This window comes from Gymnogyps californianus, chromosome 1 (assembly GCF_018139145.2).
Source record: "Gymnogyps californianus isolate 813 chromosome 1, ASM1813914v2, whole genome shotgun sequence".
In the NCBI taxonomy this organism is placed as follows: Eukaryota; Metazoa; Chordata; class Aves; order Accipitriformes; family Cathartidae; genus Gymnogyps; species Gymnogyps californianus.
The window spans coordinates 115524968-115543237 of record NC_059471.1 but is presented as its reverse complement, the minus strand read 5'-3'; the positions used below and the strand labels follow the sequence as shown (position 1 = coordinate 115543237).

General features: G+C 37.1%; 1 protein-coding gene across 2 annotated transcripts in view; it reads right to left on the bottom strand.

The window, feature by feature from the left end:
• Positions 1 to 4447: 4447 nt before the first annotated feature.
• CADM2 (cell adhesion molecule 2) overlaps positions 4448 to 18270 on the bottom strand; it is a 688787-nt gene continuing 674964 nt past the window's right edge. For both annotated transcript variants that reach the window (XM_050891086.1, XM_050891096.1), the window contains 2 exons: positions 8344 to 8469; positions 4448 to 6758 (listed from right to left, as the gene is read on the bottom strand). In XM_050891086.1, coding sequence (XP_050747043.1) covers positions 6640 to 6758; positions 8344 to 8469 — 245 coding nt within the window. In that variant the 3' untranslated portion in view covers positions 4448 to 6639. The remainder of the gene's footprint in view (positions 6759 to 8343; positions 8470 to 18270) is intronic.

Sequence of the window (18270 nt, the reverse complement as noted above, 5' to 3'; positions counted from 1 at the left end):
TGAAAAAGGACCAACATGTGCGACTGCGTATTTACTAACATTAATCAATATGCATAGAAATGAGAGAAAGAGGAAGTGATCAAGAATTCAGTCCAGCAATTAAAGATTTTCCTCCTCTTCATAATCAACATAAACAGTTGATGATCATCATTATTTTCTTTACAAGTTACTACTTTAAAACCCCTCCTTTTGAACCTATTATGAAAACCCTTCAATGATTTCATTGTAGAATAAGACTAAGAAAATTAGCATGTTTAGAAGAAAATAGCATCAGTGATTTTCAGCACTATGCATAAGGGCAGGGTAAGGCTGTCTGTAGCTTGTGCTGAAATGTGAGATCAGACCTCACACATGAAACACTGCTGGCTTGACCCTGAACACAGGGAAAGTGTTAAAGTGCTGACCCCAACAGGCTTGGCTTTGCACCTGAAATCTTAAAAAAAAAGAAGAAATAAAAATCCTTGAACTTTTCTTTAATAGTAACACAGACTGCTCCTTTTAGAGAGACTTTTTTCCCCTACCTCCTTTCCAATTAGACTGCTGCTTTTAGCCCAGCAGAGAATAAACGACTTAAGACACAGAACATGGAGACCAGATCTATAGTAAACACAGAAGCCATGAAGAATGTTTTTTTGCCATCTACTGAGAGGCTCTGGAAGGCCCTAGTACTGTAGAGTCATCATATTGGCTCCACACCGCCTTCTGTCTGGTTGTGAGTACATTAAACATTGCTGAAGAAAATGAACATGGCTTGGCAACAAGATGATTCCTAGATGTTGGAAGAATTCCCTTAAGGGCTGCTGGAAGCGCACAAAGCTTGGAGCATCCTGAGGATGTGGAGTGATACAGAAGTGTGCTGTTAAACCATGTTTGTACCCTTATTTCCTCCTGAGTTAAACAAGTGCAGAGTGCTGGGTTAGATTCATCGATAGCAAGAAGGAACCATGCTAGCTTCTGTTAATGCCAAGTAGACAACTCCCATTTGCTTTAGAGGTACTAGGTCCACTCTGAGAAACCATGTAGGAAGTCCTGCTCTCGATAAGAGTTTCTACTCTGCTCTGTTGACATCAAAGGCTGCTCTATCCATTTAATTTTCTCTTATTGTTTGCAATAGTCCTTCCCTGTCCCCCATGCATTGAGTGTTTTTAATGTAAACATGCCCTGGCAATATTACGTTTAAATAAGTAAGAGACATGTCAGAATATCTCAACAGTATTGGTATTGCATATTTAATTCAAAAGCTTGCATGTGCTTTTAAAAGTTTCTCTTCAAAGCTGCATGCCTTACTGGAAAGAATTGTGTTGCAGTTGGATTGCACATCATTATTTAGTGCTGACTAAATATTGATGTGTTATCGCAGTTTATTTTTAAGCTGTTTGGGATGAATCCCCAGCCAGTCTAAATTGGCCCACATTTAAGGCAACAGAGTGAAGCTGATTTATACCAGCTGAGGCTGTGTCCTTATGCCCTGTTAAAAGCTCAAACTATCCCAAAATTAGTAAAGAACAGAGCAAGAATTATGAACCCAAGCAATATTTTTTTTCTATTTTTAACAGAAAAAAAAATACAGTGATCTCATTTCAAGACTACACCAAAGATTCAGAAGTATTTAAAATGTATACAAATATCTCATAGCTAGTATTTAGACTAAGAGGTAGATGTCATATTCTAGGAATAGTATAGTGTGGAATGATGCTAATGGCAGTAGCTAAATACATGTATTTGCCTGTTACACAGGACACAAAGGAGGGTTATAGCAATGGCAACCACAAGAAGGCTTACGATATTCTTTTCTTCTTTTGCTATTCTATGTTATCTGTCTTTCGGTGCATGCCTTCTGGAAGGGTATGATGGAAAAGTCGCGAGAAGTAAAAAAATCAGTTATACAAAACTTCACGTTTACAAAACGTTAGCTTTATCATTAAAGGCATCCTCTGTACTTTGATGGAAGCATTTTGTACTTACAATTTAAGATTACCTGGCGTTACTGAGCAAGTAGTGGAAATTCCAGGTGAGGTGATTCAGCAAAATAGGGGTCAGAAGAATGCAGCTCTCTCTCTCTCTTTCTCTGTTGTTCATGCTAAAAATACCAGGGCATATGGCAGCATATTTCAGCATCTTAACATACTAGGCTACCTTGAGGACAGAAAAAAAGAGGAAACTTGTGCTGTTGAGCCAGAAATAGATTACAGAACAGTGTTGCCAGACATACAGAGTGCTGGCCGCAAAGCCATTAGCCGAGTCAGTGTCTTACTTTGCCTAAAGGTGTGTCAGTGATATTTAATGGGCCTCAAAGAAATGGAAAGCAAAGCTAGTGAGAATGAGGAGTGGTATAAGCATTTTTATAAATTAGTTGTCATTGTAAGTAGAGGAATTACACATATTGCATTAGGATATCCACTGCTTGTGTATGTACCTTCCATTTTTTCCTTGTGAATGTTAGGGGTCATCCCCCTGCTTGAAATAATCAAAATGCATATTATAATTACACGGTTTTCCAATATCCATACACAGCAAGTACAAGATACTTACATGTAAGTACACTGTATTTACCTATATTTTTGCATAGTTTTTAGTGTGTACTTTGTGCCACTTAATAAAAAGCATTACTCGTTATTTTTGTTGTTGTTTGTTTTTCTCTGTTAGACAGCTTATTCAATTAAAATTGAAGTAGCTGGATTTTTGGTATGTTCATCACAGATTACCAGTTCCTAGGAGTGTAGAGATTAGACACTTGGAGGAGTCTGGGTAAGCGGTGGGGGAAGCTGCAGTGTGAACATGAAGTTTTAAATCACCTCCTTAATTAAGAGATGCAATATCAAATTTATGGTGCTAATTTAGTAGACTTACCTTTAATTTGAATGGAACTGTAAAGGTAAGAACTCCATTTTCCTTTTGGTAACACTTTACAATAAGTGGCACTAAATTACACTATAACTGCTATGTTACAGGGAATTACATGTAACTACACTGTAACTGTTCAAATAGCTACTGTACATGTGCGTACATGGTAACTTCAGTGCTGTTACAATCATGAATTACATAATTACAGATGATTCTGTCCTTTCTTTTCATTGAAATAGTTATATATATATATTATACTGCAATGAAAATACACAAGATGTTAACTTTCATGTCTTATTTAGAAAAGTTGGTTTTCTTCATGTATTCCTTTATAGAGGGAGTCTCAGTGCAAGACGAACCATCCTTAAGTAATGTGGAAACTTTTTAAAGTGTTCTAGCTTAAATTCTGAGCCTCAAGTTAAACATCAGGTTCCTTAAACTGTTTCTTGGTTTGTCAGATGACACTAAAAGAGTGGGAGGATGCACCCCTTGTCTTCTGATGCACTGCTTTCTTGTTCAAATCATGAGAATGTTCTTGAAGCATTAAAAAAAAAAAATCTACATCAAAAAGTTTAAAAATAATCAGCAATCGACACTGTAAACAGTACACTGGCAGAAACTAGCTACCTGGTCTTGAGAAAACTACTCTGCAAGTGCGTGTGGGAAAGGATGTCACATACATTTTAGCGAGGGTGGTTCCCACTCAGAGCCTCCATTTTACACATTCGCTGGATACCTCACGCCATAATAAAAGCGGTATTTCAGAATGAGATCTTGGACAAAGGGAACGGACGACCGGCTTTTAGCCTACTGAATGACATTAGTGTTGAGCCATGGTTCTGCTTAAAAAAAGAAGGATGCCTCTTTACACCTAGTGTAGTAATTTAAGCCCGTGAAGACCAGACAGGCCTGCAAAGTGCTATCCAGGTAGAATGCTCGGTGTGGGGTTTTTCACACCTGCTTTGCACAGATGCAAGGGACATGACCAGGTGCAAGATAATGGAAGATCAACTGCGTTAAAAACAAGCACATGTGAGAAGTTTTAATTGAAAACCAGTGAAATATCCTTTTTTAACGCTACAATTAATATCTCCTTTTGCAAAGTTTAAATGCTGTTTCTATGCCACTGGAGAAAATGGTTTGAAATGGTTACCCCAAGGGCAATCCTGCCTTTGAAGGTCCTGCCTGACCTTGGTTGGGTAATGGTTCAAGTAACAACCCTACTATTAAAGCAAGCTGGAGTTGGAAAGAATGAAAAAAGGCATAAACACCACGCTGGTGGGGAATTCCACTTGAGCAAATAAGGCCCTCATCCAGGGAAGCACTTATTTTTAAGCATATGAATAGTGCCTTACAGTCCAATGGAACTTCTCCGACGCCTGAAGCTGAGCATGTGCTTAAATGCTTAGTTGAACTGGGCCCCAGGTCCTGAAATAAAACCTTGTCGTATGTGATACTGTACTCTAGCTAATGTAACTTACTGTTGTGACTAGAACCCATATTTTTGGTATTAAACTGAATGACTTCCTTTGCCAGCCTTTTACATGTGTATGTTTTGAAAGACATGAATATCTTGTAAACCTATACTAGTTTTCAATGTGTCTAGTAGCACCTACCTGGTTCTCTCAAACTACCATATTATATTAACATATTATTGCATTTTACCACAGATGGGTATGGAGTGAACTGTAAAAACAAGCATGCAATCACATCAATGCAGACTTATTTCTTTAAAATGTCATACTGTATCTGATTTATTATGTTAACACTCAACCACATCATATTATTTATGTCTGTATATTTTGAAAAAAAGTGCTGCTTTGATTGACGTCACCCTTCTTTCTTAGAAATTAACAAGATAAATGTTTCAACAAAAACAATTAAAATACTCTAATATTGTCCTTATACTCTTCTGATAAATAATCTGACACAGCACCTTTATCTTCCATTTTACCATACTACATGATGTCATATTCCAAACTCTCCCTTCCCCACACAAAAATAAAATCCCAGGAGAAAGTCCTTTACAGCAGACCATCATGCTTTTAGGCTTCACAAGTGCAGCAACCAGAGCGAAATACTCTTTTGTCAAAGGTGCAAAACTTAGGAGCAAGACAAGCTCCGCCTAGACTAACTTGCGTTCTCCAGTGTAGAATCATTTCCAAGAGCTGTTATGGCAACCTTTTTATTTCATTGGAAGAGGAAATAAGCCGATGGGCTTACAGTGTTTTGTTGTCATATTTAAGAGCATGTGATTTTTCAGCTGTCAATTACACAAAAAATTTCAGAAATAATCCAAACAGAGACTTTCACTGTGGAGCTAAAAGCATGGCAGGAATTCTCTATCATTCACGGTGACATAAGTTTGTACCTCACAAAATGCATAGACAGGAATTTAATATAAAGAATTAGTCCATTTACTGTATACACAAAACATATATCTTTTGTTTTAACACTTCTATTTTTTTCTTTTTTTTTTTTCTTTTTTTCTTTTTTTGGCAAACCAACATAGAGAGCAGCTCTGGAACTGCCAAATTAAAAATTGAGAATTTTAGCAACTCAATAGTATTTTTTAAGGATAGTAATCAAATGTGGTTGTAATTTAAAACCTGAGGCTGTGCACTGGTTGTTAGCTTAAAACTACCTTTCCATATAACATTGTGCTTCCATTGTATAACAAAGAAAAAATTAACAAGAACTAGAAAAGTTTGCTGCTGAACAGTGCTAGGACATACAGACAAAAAAATACTATTACATGTTATCTATTCAGAATATTGATTTGAGTCATATCTAAAGGGATATAATGGACATTAGAAAATGCTTACTTGTGACTGACGTAGCTACTGCCAAAAAAGTTAAATATGTATCAAATAATGTTTGATTGAATTTATTATATGCACTATATACAGATACTAAAATGCCTTGCAGTTGTGCCCCATGAACACTTCAAATTTGAGTAGGCAGGTGAGTTCATGTGAAGCAAATAAATTATAAAAACAGAAATTACTCAGAAAGTTCTCTAATATTTGCGATCCCAAAAAGCAGTAAAAGGGCAGGACAATTTTGTTTCAAATGAAGCACTATTATCTAACTTTGCAGAATCTGTATAGCTATTCAGCATGTTTTTACCACTGAAACATGGCACTGTTGTCAAGGTACCATTTAAAACATAACAAAACAAAGCAAAACAAAACAAATAATTCAGTGGACTGACAGTTTTTTCCCACCAAATCCAAGCATACAAGAAACTATACTAAAAAGATTTCAGTTTGTGTTTCCTAGGGCATAAGTTTCAAAAACAAGTTGCTTTTTGAATTATAGATAGACATGTATAAAACATTCTTTGTAAATCTCTAATCTTAGACTTAACATTTCATGTAAGTAAATTAGGTCCTTACCTAATAGCGTTTGTTATGAATATTGTTCTATTACACACTAGTAGGGACATGATAAAAGAAAACTGAAAAAGAAGAAAGCTGCATAACATTTAAAATGTAGAAAACTTGGATTAAGATGATGATTAACATTGTTAAGGCTGTATATTCAAGCACTGTATGTTAAGAGAGCAGTGGATATGAATTTTAGGCAATAAGAAATGTCCTGCTTTACACATGATACTGTAATTATAGAATGATGATGTCAACAGCTGATTGCTGGCATAAACTGGCTACTTATAGCAGGTATGTGAGTTAATAAAGATAGCAGAAGATGGCAGAAATGAATTCTGAGAAATGATAGCCAGTTTTCTCCAGCAGTCAGCCTGATAAGTAAAACTCCAAGATTCTAGCTCTGCATCTAAATGAAATACTCTTTTTTCTCCTCTGCATTGACTTGGCTGCCTTCTGCATTGATAATGGCTGTGTCGGCATCAGGTGCATCTTCAGCTCCTTTTGCTTCATTTGTTAAGTACGTTCCTATAGGAATCAGTACAAGAGAAAAGAAAAAAAAAAGAAAGATTAGGGATTTTTTTTGCTTTACACTGCATTATAGGAAGTACATTTCTAACAATGCTCCAACTGCTTCATGCATGGACAAATATTTTTACACAATTTTAGTATACATCATACAGGTATGTTCAACTTTCTGATTTGTCTAACAAATATTTATAGTATTAAAACTGATAATGCACATACACAAATTCCAGTATATCCACAAGAAATTAAGGAAATCTTTTAATAAAAATCCACTTGATCTAACTGCAGTAATATGCAACATATTTTGCGATTACAGAATAAGTGATAAAATCTTGGTTATTTCATGGAACAGCTACCCATAAAAAACAAACCAACTTCGAAGACTTAGATATTCATAAACACTTTTTTTTTTTAAATGGCCACTGATTATTTTTGTATTTCTATTTATTCTTGATCGTATCTATACTTTACTTTTACAGAATTGTATCATAGTCATTTCCAAGAATTACAAAATTGAGGTAGTTTTATTAACTAAACCCACTCACATCATACTATCACAGGTATTTTTATGCTCAGAATATGAATAAAAAGAATTGTGCACAATAGTCAGTCTTCCCTTTGTGAAAAGCATTCTTTATGTTGGCATAAGATGTATAACTGTTCATTCAGGAAAGTAAAAACAAAAGAGACACACTTTCACTAGCTCATTAAAAAAATCTTGTTTTTCCCCCACACAGTCCAATCAAATTAAAAAGATGTTTTTTATCAGCTTATGCCTGCCAGCCATATGATTATCCTATCTAAAATGAGATTTAATGAGTTAATACCAACACTAATCCTCTCTTCACTTTTTTTTGGGGGGAGGGGTGGGTGGGCAGGGAATCAACCAAGTTTTAACAATAGGTCTACAAGCCATTCAGAGGTTAAATCTCGAGAAATTACTTTAGAATTAACTAGGTCAAAATAGGATCATAGAGAAGCTTAGTCAGAAGTCAGTGTCACTCCATCCCTGTTACCTCTAATAGCAAGGGGGATTGAAAATGAAGGGAGTAGAATTCTTAAGGTGAAATCTCTGAATAAAGTAAAGCTTGGCCCAGGAATGAACACCTTATTCCAGTGGGATCATTGGTAAAAGTCACTGATCTGAAAACTCACCATCAGCTTCTAATATTATCTTTTAAATACATACTTAAAGTATTAGCACAATTTATTAAAATGAAAAATGTTGTTCACTCAATAGATACATATTTTCTGCTGAATTGATATACTAGTTAAAACTATGAGATCGTGTAATCAAGTGTCTAGAGCTAATGGCCAAAACCAAGGGGCAATCTTACCTCTTAGTCTCTCTAAATCACTGACTTAAGACATGACCTTGGGCATGTAACTAGATGTCCTTTGCCTCAGCCAGTCCACTGGAGAACTGGGTAAAATTCACAGGGACTTCACTTGCAACTGGACTGAGAACTGAGCTTTCTTGTCCAAATCATTTAGCACATGGGGGAAGGTGAAAGGGAACAGCACTCCCCGGTGAAATCATGCCTTGCTTCCAAAAGTGACTGAACTTCCATGAAATCTGTCCTACCTTTATGTCTTGCCAGGTATCGACCGAGGAGAATTATAGAACATAGTGTTACAAAGACAACTACAGCCACTATTCCTCCTATAAGAGCATGGTCAGGTCCGGTCTGTCCAGCCAAAGCATTTGGATCTAGAGGGAGAAACAAAAAGATAAAGTGGTCCTACACAGACAAAAATTGACAGGAAAATTCACAATACCAAGTTTTATACCGATCATCCTCAAAATAGGGCATTTCCCTCTTTAATATTCAGCATGGTTATTCCCACTTTTACTACCAGTATCTTATCAACAACATAGTGCTGCTTGTATTCCCAGATTGTTAAAGCCCTGAGGACACCACGGTTATGAAAAGTATTACCTTAGTCTTCTTTGGCAGAGGTTATTAAATGGGAAAGGTTTCTGATTTTGCCCTCATCATTTTACAACTGAAAACCTGGCCATAGCTATTCATAGAAGGAAAAACAAGGAACTGAGAATTGGGGATCAGATAGCATCAGCAGAATAGTGTCTGCATAATACATAATTTATAGAACTGATTCTCAGTGGGGAACCCTTATATATTCTCTTCCTCGCATTCCTATCCTATTGCACCAGAAATAAAAAGGCAGATAAAGTGCAGCCGTGCCAAGTTCCTCTGCATATGGCTAGTCTGCATGAATTTGGTCAGATAAAGGTATCAGGCAACCTGAAAGATCATCACTCAGTCTCAAGCGTCAGTTTGTGAATTTACTATGAATACTTGATTAACACCCAACGTGAGCAAGCTGTAATAGATATAACGATGTATTAGCAGGTTCATTTTACTAACTCTGTGCAGAGCGCTAGTAATACTGCCAGATTCAAGCTTTCTGTGCTGGTCATTTGCCTGTTCTGTCGCCTGGTGCTTCACAAAAGTTGCAAAGAGGCAATCATGGGAAATGGCACTACTTAGGGGTGAGTAATTCTTTGGAGCTTTTGAACAATGAACCAGCAATCTGTGACTGTAGACTTACCTGAAATATGCAAAAGAAGGTAAAAAATCAATCTAAGAATCATGGTAAGATTTCTATTTTAATGAAAGTGCCTCTGCTACGAAGTAATAGTAATTCTCTGAAGATGCTATTAGCATGTACTGTATGTTGCAATCAGTCTACTCTCACTGCTTCAAGGGCATTTCCCTTGCAGGAGCTGTTTATATTCTACAAATAATTTGCAAACAACTTCTTTGCTTTGCAAAAGGGAAAGGCAGGAAAAATATTTACACAGAAAAGAGGGCAAGTCTGCAAAGACAATAGAAGGGCCTCTGATAATGCCGAGGAAGTGTGATTCCATGGTACCATAATTACATTCTACTGACCAGGATCATTGTATAACAGTAAGATGTACAGATACATCTACATACACACAAGTGTGCATAAATATAACGTTATATAGATGAAATAAAAGAATCATTTTTTCCCCTCCTTTTGTAAACTGTCAGGCATACTGAAACTACACTTTCAGGTTTGCTAGAGCACAGAGTGGTATGGCCACTGTTACAGATACAGTTCTGCTCTTAACAGTCACTGAACCTGTCAGGCATGGCTTTGTCACTTATTGCTGGCTTTCTGAGCTCCCACATCTTTCTCTTCTGGCTGCTAAGAGGACTTTGGGGAAGCTGGCCACCGCACTTCTGTGGACTTGATGGCAAATAGTGGCCTCAAAAAAGGTAGAAACCCCTTGTAAAGTCAGCTGTGCCTGCCCCCTCCTCTATCTCCTGGCATGGTGCTGCTGTTGGTGGCACTATGCTGAGTACACAGAATCAATCCAAGGGGACATCGGCTCTATTTTGGTGATCAAAAATGACCCCGAGTTCTGTGTGCCAGCAGTCTCGCAGGGAAAAGCAAGACAGCTGAAGTCTTGCCTCCCCAAAACAAGAGCTTGGAGCACGCAGCCATCCTTTCCCACGCCTTGCAGAGGTTTTCCGAGGGGAGTAAGCAGGAGGTGACTGCTCGCTTGAGAAAATGGAAGGTGACAGCTTGCTGCAGGATTGTCAGCCTGCTTGAGCCATCCAGCAAATTCCTCCTTCTGTGGCGCCTGTAGCAATGTTGCCGTGAACTTCCTCCCTGCAGCAAAAAGGTAGAGCCCGTTTGGGCACTAAGGAACACCAATGTCCCCAAGTGCTGCGTGTGACCTGCAGGAGATGCTCTTCCCCAACACTGGACCAGGAGCAGCATGAACATGTTTTCCCACTAAAAGCTAACTCCTGCTAGCATACTAGCAGTAAAATTAAAGAATGAAAGGAGTTATTTTAAGGGATAATATACTTCCTGATGCAGAGAATAATCCAGAGAAGCGTTAGCACAGCACTTTACCTAGAGGCATTTTTTGAAAAGCTGATTGCAGTGTACAGCCTTAGCTCAATACCCAGATTTACAACGTATCTCCTCTGTGAGCTTTAATAAACATTATAGATAAATACTGAGATGAATATGCCTCTGTGTTTTCATCCTCAGGTGATTTCCTATATATAGCTCCTCACTCCTCCTCTGACATACCTGATGTGACTACATGAAGTGACCTAAAGCCAGCATAAATACAAGGTTCCCACCTATTAGTGTGGATTAATGAGATTCTACTGCTGCTATAGGCTGAAATTTTTAACTTTAAAATTAATGTAGGTATTCATTGGAATGCCAAGGTAGTATTGTATTTCTGCTATAATCTCTTAACCTTGGTAGCAAAGCCAGATTATATTGATAAGTATTGCTAGACAAGTTTGTCCATAAAAAAAACTTGTACAGGACCTATTACCATTATATTACCAGTGAACAATTTATTTGTTAAAAAAAAAAAAAGGGAAAGGAAGGAGAGGAAGGAAGAGATGGAAGGGAAGGAAATAAAGAAAGATCGTCACAAGTGGCCAACATTTTCTTGGGAAACAAGCATTCTTTCATCTCAAAATGAAAATCTGTGCAACATAAACAATATTCTGAACAGGAAGTGCACCTCAGAAATATTCTCCTCATAGAAAAATAATGTTAGCATTAAATATAAATATGCTCTACATCATGCATACAGAGTAATGCACTATACTTTTGCTTTTCATGAAATGACCTAAGCCTCATGAGTGAATTATAGATCTGGGGCTATCTATCATTGTATAAATAATTACTATGTCAAAAAGTGCCTGAACAGTATCTGAAAGATAGAAATACAGGGGTTTGGAAACTATGCCATTTTTTTTTTAGGTATTTATACAGTGAACATGTATAATTATCCAAGCGTTCTGGGCATTTGTATTAGCAACTCCCATTAAAGCTCCTGAAAGTGCTAAGTGTGTATTTGGGCACTGACCACTCCACAGTTTGCTTTCCAAAAAACAGAATAGTATTCAGATTATTTTTAGATTCCCATTATAAGCTTCATGGGGATTATCAGGTAAATCCTACCCTGCCACACACATAACTCCAGCAAATGAAATCTCAAGTATGCAACTATGCAATAAATACTTATAATCCAGCTGTTTCCATTAAAAAAAAAAAATTCGATTACTCTGTTCCTGGTTTAAATATAGACTGTTTTTTTACTGCATGAGCACAGGCAGCTACAGTAGTCACGGCCTGAAACAGTGAAATTAAAATTTTGTAATCAGATTAGATCTTCTTCAAAGATCAGTTCTTCTTCTGTTTATTTCATCCTTTGATGAGACTAAGGAAATCTTATAGCAAGATAATGACACAAAAGCTCATAATTCTCTTTTATTTGTTTTTGTCCTAAATTTAGGAAGCCTCTTCAAAGTACTGATTACTGACGCTGTGAAGTTGCACCCATTTTCAATTTCTGGGATTTGCCCATTACTGTTTGTTTACAAACCTATAGAAATAACACACTTAAAATGACTAAGAAGAAAAAAACCGTATCATTCATTAAGAAAGGAAACACATCACATAAATCTTAGGCCTATTAAATAAGTAGATATGTGCTTTTTATGACCTGCTGACAAAGCTTCAGTGTAGAATATGTTTATATGAATTCACATGTTAGTTAAGCAGAGAAATTTTGGAACAGTTTTTCATGCTTTTGCATAAAGTATATGTTAATTATTAATCTAATTTCATTTTCTTCCTGCATAAGTTTCCTTCTTATTTATGCATAGTTGACTTGACTGAGCAGGCTGCAGGAAAGGGTCAGATAACCCTTTCCTGAGCAAAGGGAGAACAAGCATATTTGTGAATGCTGAAATGGCGTATTTTGAGGAATATATGCTCAAGTTGCCCCCTTTATTGCAGAACTTTGTTAACGTATATTTTTTGCTCAGGTGTTGAAGTTTTAAAAAATCACTCTGAGCATGAGATGTACCCAGGTTTGAGGCATCCAACATAATAATTTGTTTTGACCATTTCTACTAAAAGAAAAATTGGAAATAAAGGTCCTAACTTGCTGTGGAGCTTAAATAGCATTCACAAAATGAAGACGTATTAAGCTGATGTATTATTCATAAATTACTGTTCCTTAAGGCTGGGGAAAGAACAGGGATGTCCCATTTCTCAGAGAAGTACTGAAACCACCAGCCTACAGTCACTTTTACTGATTTCATGAATAATCAATTGCTGAGGCAAAGTAGAACCGCTCCAGCAAGGGAACCTAGGGCATGGCTCCATGTTACAATTTCTGTGGCAGAAAAATCTCTTCAAGTGACTCCTGCTTCTTTCCCCATATTCAGGGACTTCTTGTCATCCCCAGTACAACTTTCCAGTACTTCATAGTTTTGCAAAAGCAACTGTTTGAAGGGCCTGGCTCAAAATCGGATTAGTAAAGCAATGTGCATTTTAGGGTGGGGAAACCCAAAAAGCACAAAAATCAAATTGCTCTGTCATATTTGAAGGGCTGTTGAATTGTTGCAGATGATGGCAGGGTGAAAATGAGTGGTGGGAGCAAGTGAATGTTTCTGGAGAAAACCTAGCAAGGAACCACAAATCATGAGACATCTAAATCTGCGCTACTTTTAAGTGCCTTAGCCAGAGGAGAGCAAACTGCAAAAACTATGGGAAGCAAGTAGTTTTGGGTTTTGTGAAGTCCACCAGTGATGTAAGTTAAATTAGAAATATTACCCATTGAAATTTCTCTGCATTTAAGCTTAATTTCCTGAGGAGAGATAACTTGTGTGATCATGCTCTTTCATTCCATCCAAATTACTTAGGAACCATGGATCCATTACAACGAGTTTTAAGAGACAGTAAATATCTCAAGATTATTGTTTTCCTATAACTAACCTGAGAGGACAGGTTGCTGCAGGAGCTCGGACCTTATAAAATATCAGAGAACCTATGGAAAGGATGCCTTTAGGAAAACCCTAGCAGAGACAAAAGCTTCAGTCAAAATCTGTGCCCAAGAATCAATTTTTCGTTAGAGGGTTTTCTCCATTGCGAGTACTTTGGTGTCCAATATGGCACAGATCCTGTTTGAAGCTTTTCGCATGGTTAGGTGACAATAATAACATCTGAGCCCTTCCCACTTCACCTTTTTCCCCTTCCCCACTCTTCCTGCTTCTCTTCCTTCTTGTCTCATAACGGGTCAGCTCACACTGCAGTATTTGTATAATTCAGTTAAAAAGGCAGTCAGCTATGAGGCACAATCTCATTGGAAACCAGAGAAGATTTCTTTCTGCAGCTTATGGAACAAACTTGTTTTTTAAAATGTATTTAGGCTAATATAATTTGCCAGATTTAGCTATAGGGTCCATATAATTTTTAACTGTCCCATAAATGTAAGCTTTGGAAAAAAATTAAAAATTTTTAAAAAAACACCAAAAAACCTCAATGATTTGTCTAACATCAGTAGGAAAAAAAAGACTAAAATAGGAATTTACTCACAATACGGATAGGAGGTAGGACTGAAGTGATAGCTGACAAGGTATTTGCTTTAGGAAAAATGGCAGTAGTGCTGTCTGTGATAAATGCTGGTAAGTAGAATTTACTTATTTTAGCATCTTAATTTGGGCACCCCAGAGTTCAATTTCCCTTGCCTGGCCTGGAGTGCTGAAACAGGTACTTTTAATCTCATTTTGTAATATACTGCTAACCACTAAAATATATGTATGTGAAACTTGTGAAAGTATTGTTAAGGGGGAAAAGAAAGTTTCTGCACCTTCATTTAAATTGCAAAGAGTAGCTGCCCAAAGGGGCTGGTTGTGAAATTTGTTGAAAATGTGTTTTGTTATTAACCAATTCTGAACTTAAAATATGTGACAAGCTTCTTTTTCCTTCAGTGCCTGAAGCAAAGAAGAACAAAACAGTGTACTAATATACAGCGTATATAAACTGCTATTTTAATAGTAGAACATCATCAACCATAAAGAAGACAGGCAGAAAAAAAGTTTACTTGTAAACCTTCAAAGAAATTGATAGCCTTTTCTTCCCGTGTTACTGCAGTAACACATTTGGCCCATTTTGCCTCTAAGTGCTTTTTTTCACAGTACTGAATTATATACCTTCCTATTAAGAAGAGCCCACATCCCAGAAGGATAGAAGTCCCACACTAATGTTCCAGCAGCTAAACCTACAGCTCCTTTTGAAGACTTCATGTTGTCCTCATGAATCTAAGACTTCTTTCAGTGGAGAGAAAAACCCAAATGTCTTCTGATGTGTATTTGTAAGTAGGTGGCCCTTGTCAAAAGTAAATAAAAGCACTACCCATACCGATTTATTCTGTAAATGTATTTTTTGCAATGCTAGTAAGAGAGCTGTATACCTACAACATTAAGACAAAAAGTTTAACAATATTTTTCAGGGTCCTTAGGGCCTCGTTCCAGATTTTGTGCCTTGTGTCATTGACATAGTTTTTTTTAAAGTTTTTTTTCTTTTCTTTTCTTTTTTTTTTCTTAATGCTGCTTTAAACTTTCCAGTTTTCTGAAGGGAACAGTTCCTCTAGTTAGAGCGCATAAAAGACTTTTCTTACTGACAATATTATATTTTTGTCCATCAATAAATTCATTAATTGCCTAAGACTTTGTCTTAGGAAAAAAGAACTAAAATCTGCAAATTTTTGTCTTCATTCTATTTTCTGTAGAGGATAATTAAATCAATTCAGGGTTTGAAGAAATACTGGCAACCCGTTCAGCTATAACTTCTGGCTACTGAAACAGGAGGCTGTAGGGAAAGAGACAACTGGCACAGATGACTGTAGAATTTCACTGTTAAGTTTCTTTCCCCGAATGAGTCGACTGTGGGCTGCAGCAACAGGCAGATGATGCCTTAACTCTGCTTCCAGCATTTTAATTTTCGTCTTCTTGTGAAGTTCCAGAACGCTCAGTGCCTCCATTGCAGAAAACAAAAGAAAGCAGATTGAAGCAGATTGGAAACTTCAGCCTATTAGATAGTTTAAAAAAAAAAAAAAAAAAAAAAAGGAAGAACCCATCCCTACCTAGAAAATCAAGATGCATGACTTCCTACTTTCTGAGAAAATACACATTTCGTAAATGTCATCTTTCTTCTGATGACTTTCCATTAATAAATATAGGAGGATCCCTGCTCATCTTGGTTTTCTTCATCAACAAAAGGACAGGCACCAGCTGGAGTAGGGGGATGTGTGTATGCACAACTCCTTTTCCTGTCATCAGAAGTTAATTTCTATACAAATAATGAACCATTCTCTAATTAACACAGAGACTGGAGATGCACTGTACCCTTCTTCTCCCTTCCTTGTAGTACCTTATAGTTGTGGCTTTTGGTCACTTCCTACAGACTTTGTTCGGTTTGCTAGAGAGAATATGAACTTGATTGTGTGGGAAGGGAGCATGGAGCATGTGCTCAGCAGAGTTTTCTGAGTGTAGGCATCTATTGCTGCCCGCTGTCACAGGGGTTGGGGCCAGGCACTCAGATAGTCTCTGGCAGTCTTATCTTTCGCATACCACGAGAAAGCAATACATTATCACCGCTACTACACATCGTGAACTATGGTGAGATTGCTAAGAGAGTAATTGCTCAAAGCATTTAAGAAAGTTATTCTGCTAACCTTAAGGAAGTCCCAATAGCTTAAGCCTACTAGAAAGTAGTACAAATGTTTCCACAGTGACTTTTTTGCCACTTTGTTTTTATGCTATCTGTTATACAAACTCCCTCACAGATTGCTTCTCAGAGCTAATCAGTACCACTGCAGAGCTCAAATAATAAATACTACCTCAAGTAAGCAGTGCAAGAAAGACATGCTTTCAGCTGAGAAATGGTATGAAACAAATTGAGAGGTTCAGTGAAGTGTAGAGATAGACAAAGCTGTTCCTGACGGCAGAAGCTAGGGAGAAGTCTTTCTCACCAGTAAAGCAGAGCCACTGACATAAAGTTAGCCGAGAACATGTATGGTTGTATAAGGATCAGAGAGGCATGAACAGATTCACAGTTGCACAAGGTGCATTGTACTGAATATGATCATGAGAGTTTTAAAACCAAGAAGGGCAGCTTTAATTTAATTGAAGAACAGCTCTAATTAAAACTTACTCTGTGGTGGAAGAAAACCTATTGTTCAAATGAATTCTTTATGCTTGTCATACTAATTTTTTCTTACCAAATCAGATTAGAATAATTATAAGCCTATAATGACATCAAAACACCCCAGTAAACCAGCCACTTACAGCCAGAATCTGACACCTTATTCATGCTGAATAGCAATTTAATCTGTCGTGGGACTACTCAGTATGAGTAATTGTAACAGAATTTCCTCTTTGGCAGTTAATAGCATATTTTATCTGTCAATATATCTCTAGAAGATTAGCCAGGCATACTTGCGGTTAGGGTAACTGATCCAAAAGAGGCTGTTGACTGACCCAGCTCATCTCAGAAACAGAGACGTGAGAGACATTAGCAGAGACAGTCTGTTGTAATGCACAGAGTAACAGAAAAGAAGAGTAAATTATTGATAGGAAGGTGAGCATCCCTGTTAATATGTGAGGCATCTTTTATAGCTGTTTTAATTAGGGCATAAAATCTTATGTAAATTCTTTGGGACAATGGCAATATCCATTAGTGAAGTTTCTGTCCAAGCAATAAAACTACCTTCAATTTGTTTGATTTTTTGCCTGTGGTTTAATTGAATGCTGTCCATTCTTTACGCCAACTCTGTACTAATGGAAACAACAATATTTTGCTCATTTAACAATGACATGCTTGATGGAATTCAATATCTTAACCAAATTCTCCTCTGGGAACATTAAGACTTTGTTGTTTTCAGATGCCTTAAAGTTAAATACCATCCAGCTATTAGTAAGAGACTGTTTGCTCTTAACACCATTGATTGGTAATGGATTTGCTAAGAATAAGGTTGATCTTTGCTTTCCTAAAGGCTTTTTGTATTCATCAAAAAATAAAGCTACACAGTTTTTGGTTTATGGGCCTATTTTTTTTAACTTGGCAGCATGCATTCATTTCCAGCAGCACTCATGATCTCTATTGTCAGCACCGCTAGCTGCAATACATCCAGATTCTACCAAGGGGGTCACATCCACACCAGTTTGCAACTGACAGATTCATTTCCTACCTTCTCTTGAGACAGCAATGAGGACTGAAAAAATCAGAGGTCCACTGTAATTACTATGTATATTTCAGATTAAATAAACGTGATAAAAGCCTCCATCTGGCTGTTGATCAAACGTGCAGAGGCAGGCTGATTTTCAGTGACATATTACAATATGTCTCTTGTAACAGTCCCTAATGCCATCCTGTAAATTACTTACATTTGGGATTACTTGACTACGGCAGACAGAAATATTACTCACTGTTTAAGTGCTGCCTACTGGGAGTATGGGAGACGCGGTGTAATCTTAAAGTTGTTAAGCAAGGCATTAAGAAATAATGGGGCCATGTTTATTTTACTAAATGTCGATTGTGCTCACACTATTTGAAGATGGCAAACCCAATTTAATAGTAGCCTGAGCCTGTTCCTGATGCTGGAAAGCTGTAAAAAGTCTAACGCTGGGGA